General features: G+C 38.5%; 1 protein-coding gene across 1 annotated transcript; it reads left to right on the plus strand.

The window, feature by feature from the left end:
- The first annotated feature begins 42 nt into the window (after window positions 1–42).
- On the plus strand, window positions 43–1,968 carry LOC123866753 (putative gustatory receptor 28a). The gene is made up of 4 exons (XM_045908432.1): window positions 43–1,088; window positions 1,270–1,338; window positions 1,465–1,554; window positions 1,906–1,968. Exons 1-4 carry the CDS (start codon window positions 54–56, stop codon window positions 1,966–1,968), a joined length of 1,257 nt encoding a protein of 418 aa, XP_045764388.1. The 5' UTR covers window positions 43–53.
- The last annotated feature ends 2,195 nt before the right edge of the window (window positions 1,969–4,163 follow it).

Here is a 4,163-nt window from a genome sequence, read left to right on the forward strand (position 1 = left end):
ATAGAAGTCGGTGCCGTGAGCTCATCCAGAAGAGGACAGAACTCCTTACTGAAATGTACGATTTAATAAAGAAGTTGAATTTATTACAAAAGCCAAAACGGCAAGAAAACATTGTGGAAACAGCTTATTTTATACGATTCATAAGAAAATTAACGGGCGCGTCGGTGATAACGATAGAATGTACGCCCGAGAGTAGAGTCGTTCCAGCATTTACTTGGTTTGGTTTTATATCTTTTATTATTTGGTACACTTCATATTTCTATTGCATTTTCAAAATTAGTATGGAGGATCACACCATACTAAGGGCCCTTTACAATACGAGACTGCAACGCTACGGCGATGACGTAGAGAGGTTTACTGTTTGTGTTTTCATGTTGTACGCAATGTGGAAGGTGCCCTTTGACTTGAGCGGAAGTACTGAAGATGTCCAATTGATCATTGAAATAGATAAAGCTTTTCAAGCTTTGAACGAGCCCATGATTTATTCGAATAGCCTGCTTTTGGCCTTCTATTTATTCCTCATCCAAGTTTCTATTTGTGGGACCCGGATATTTAGTGTATGGATGTCGCTTCGTGGTGGCACGAGCATGCCAGCTGAAAAACTATTTCATATGGTTTTCACAGATTTCATAATTTTTGTAATAACGGCACAGTACTGTTCTTACCTTTTAATTTTGAAAAGGAGGTACAAATTTTTGAACAGGGCTCTTAATTCAATAAGATTACGTACGTCTTCAGAGTTTTTTAAATTTCGTTTACAACAACAGGCTGTACCGAATGCAATTTGTAATGTAAAAGATAAATATCTGTGTAAAAAGATAAAGGCATGTGGAAGAATATACGGCATGTTGTATGCAGCGACCGAGACTGCCAACAATAAATTCGGGCTCGTGATATTAATGATGATGTTTTTGACTCTTTTATTTACTATACTATATCTTTATTATTTTATGGAAGCAACAGCATCAGGTTTATTTCATGATCCCGAGAAGTACATTAATTTCTTAATTTATGTTTTCTGGCAAATTGTATATGCCATTGCCGTTATGTTAGTTTGCATATATTTCAGCGAGAGAACAGTTACTGAGGTAAGTTTCCTACTTCTCACTTTTATTAATTCTATTCTAATTTCTAGAAGACAGTAGGTAAATAGATTATCTCAATTATTATTAGATTATTAATCTTCATTGTTACAACTTTCTAGTACAAAGTAAAAAAAAATAGATATGTATGCACCTACTTAAAAATTTTCAATTTAACGTTTTCCAGGCTCTAGTTACTCCTCAGGTAATACACCAAATAATAAACAGTGGTCTGGGCAGTACGATAGAAATGGAGGTAAGTCTATAAGTATAAACATTCTTTAATATTTATTCAATTAACTAACAGGTGCCATTTTGTACCATTTTTTGGATAGGTATGTACCTACCTACCTATCTAATGCATAAATACTGCTTGTTCTAGGCAATTAATTTGTCTCTACAAATACTTCATCAACGACCTACTTTTACGGCGTATGGTTTGTTTAAGCTAGATTACGTGATGGTGTTGGAAGTAAGTATTATTCTTTCACGAGTACCTACTTACCTACATTAGGTAATTATAGTACATTAGGTTGGTAGGATTCCGGGAAATCATAGTTTCCACGGGTTTTTTCAAAAACCTTAATCCATATGCACAAAATTACGGCCATCAACTACTTGATACAGAGACAGTATGCATCCTAGATTGACATACTTATAAGCACTACATTTTATCCCAGAAAATCAAAGACTTTCCACGGGATTTTTAAAAACCTAAATTCTCGGGGACAGTTGCCGTCTTCATTTAGTAATAAATAAGTTGATTGGGGTAAAAATATTATGTTAAACTATAAGTTACCTAAAGTAGGTAATTCTGTTTCAGGGCGCACGCTCCGTGACGACGTTTCTTGTGATCCTGCTACAGTTCGTTACAGATAAACATTAGAAATAAGAATCAATCTTATATATTATAGTATATACTATAAATAAATGTGAAAGTGTGTTTGTTGGTTTGTCCTTTAATCACGGAGCAACGAATCGACGCAATTTTTTTGAATAAAATCCATAAGTATAGACATAAATCCACGCAAACGAAGTTACGAGCATTAGAGTCACACTGATAATATTACATATTATTCTTATTTATAAGCTTATCAATTTTATCATTCTACCATACCTGTATGATAAAAACATGTCTTGAAATAAACTACTTGCTTAGAAAATTTTTAAAGAACTTTTACAAATAAGACCTATTGGTGGCACGAAACTACTCGTAGCTTGAATATAGGCAGGTATAGAATAGATGCGAATTTAACTACCGTTAGTTTAAGGTAGTTATATCGGAACAGAATTCGGAACCGGAGTTTTAAATTTGTTTTGTCGGAACCGAAACCGGAATTGGAGGCGGAGGCAGAAGAAAGATGGGCAGGTCTAAGAAAATAAAATAAGACACATTATTTATCAGTTTTATTCTTATGATCCGTTCAAAATATAATATAGCTATTAGCTAGGTGTAGGAAAATCGAATTTAAAATCTTAAATAGTAGGTACCTATTTGTATGTAAGAAAAGTAGCATTAGAATTATTTAACCTCCGATATAACTACTGATCAAAATAAATCTGAATCGAATTTGCAAAATCAATCGGAATCGAATCTCCGTAACATCTCTACTAGAAATATACGTAAATACCTATACGTGCCACAAAGTTAATTGTCCAATTAACTTGATAACTTGGCAGGTACCTAGCTAGGTTCCTTGGTACAATAGGCATGCAAGGATGCTCTTCAAAGAATTGCGACTTAATGCGGCTGTTTCAGTGTAGTAATACTTATTTATTTATGTATTGTAATATTAATCCGTATAAATGCGAAAGTGTGTTTATCTGCCTCTCTCCTAGTTATCACAATCACCTTTTTTTTTGTTGACGCTGGGGAATGCATTTACGCATCCCCCCCGGAAGCTAGCCAGCCAGCCGTGAGGCAGCCAGCCAGCTGAGGGAGGGTATGTGGGACTCGCCGGCCAAGGGGCGACCGGAATACCCACTAAACCCCAGCGGCGCTACTGCGCGTCGCCTGGCGACTGGGTCACGGGAACGCCGAAGCAAACAACCGCGACCCAGCCAGCGACGTCTGCCGAGGCAGACCCTCCACCGGGGACCTGCTCGGTCCCCACCACCGCACCTCCGGGACGCACCAACGAAGTGCGTCCCCCGACCCTGGGACGCGCACGTCGCCCGCGTCCCATCCTCCGCTTCGTCCACTGTGCCCTCTGCTAGTCAGAGGGACACGCGGAGAAACCTCCCCCCCTGCCAGGTCATTAGCCATAGCCAACAATATTTCCGAAGAGAAATTATTAGCCATGTTACCGGGGCGCACCGGCCCGAACTCCCCCTTCTCTTCCCCTCGGACGCATCCAAAAGGGACCAGCAGCATCCAGGTACACTGCGAGGTTACCTGGCTGGCGCCCCTTATCACAATCACCTAACAAATTTTGATGAAAGTTTGTACACAGAAATAGTTTTTATCCTGGGGACGGACATAGGTTACCGACTTCCAAAAAGTAGGTGGTTCTCAATTCGTCCCGTATATTTTTTTTTAAATGTACTCATATGGTAAATACACCGATTTTTTAGAGGTTTCTGGACTGATTTGCAAATATTTTTTTAATCACACTAATATTATAAAGGAGAAAGTTTGTATGTGTGTTTGTTACTCCTTCACGCAAAAACTACTGGACGGATTGGGCTGAAATTTAGAATGGAGATAGATTATACCCTGGATTAGCACATAGGCTACTTTTTATCCCGGAAAATCAAAGAGTTCCCACGGGAATTTTAAAAAACCTACATCCACGCGAACGAAGTCGCGGGCAGCAGCTAGTGAACAATAAAAATTTCCGTGGTGGTCCCATAAAATTTTCTGGATCAAACTCCTTAATCCTGATGCTGCATAGTTACTGCCCGCCTAAGTTATCAAGATTCGCAAGTGTTCATAGTGAATTAATATTGTAACTAGGCACCAAGCAACGACTTCATTCAACCCCTGTACTCCTTAACCCACTCCTAAACCATAGAGATTCAGGAACTGTGTTGCTTGTGAAATAATATTTACTGTAAATGCCGAGTGACTTTATTTTTTTA

Source organism: Maniola jurtina, chromosome 7 (assembly GCF_905333055.1).
Source record: "Maniola jurtina chromosome 7, ilManJurt1.1, whole genome shotgun sequence".
Lineage (NCBI taxonomy): Eukaryota > Metazoa > Arthropoda > Insecta > Lepidoptera > Nymphalidae > Maniola > Maniola jurtina.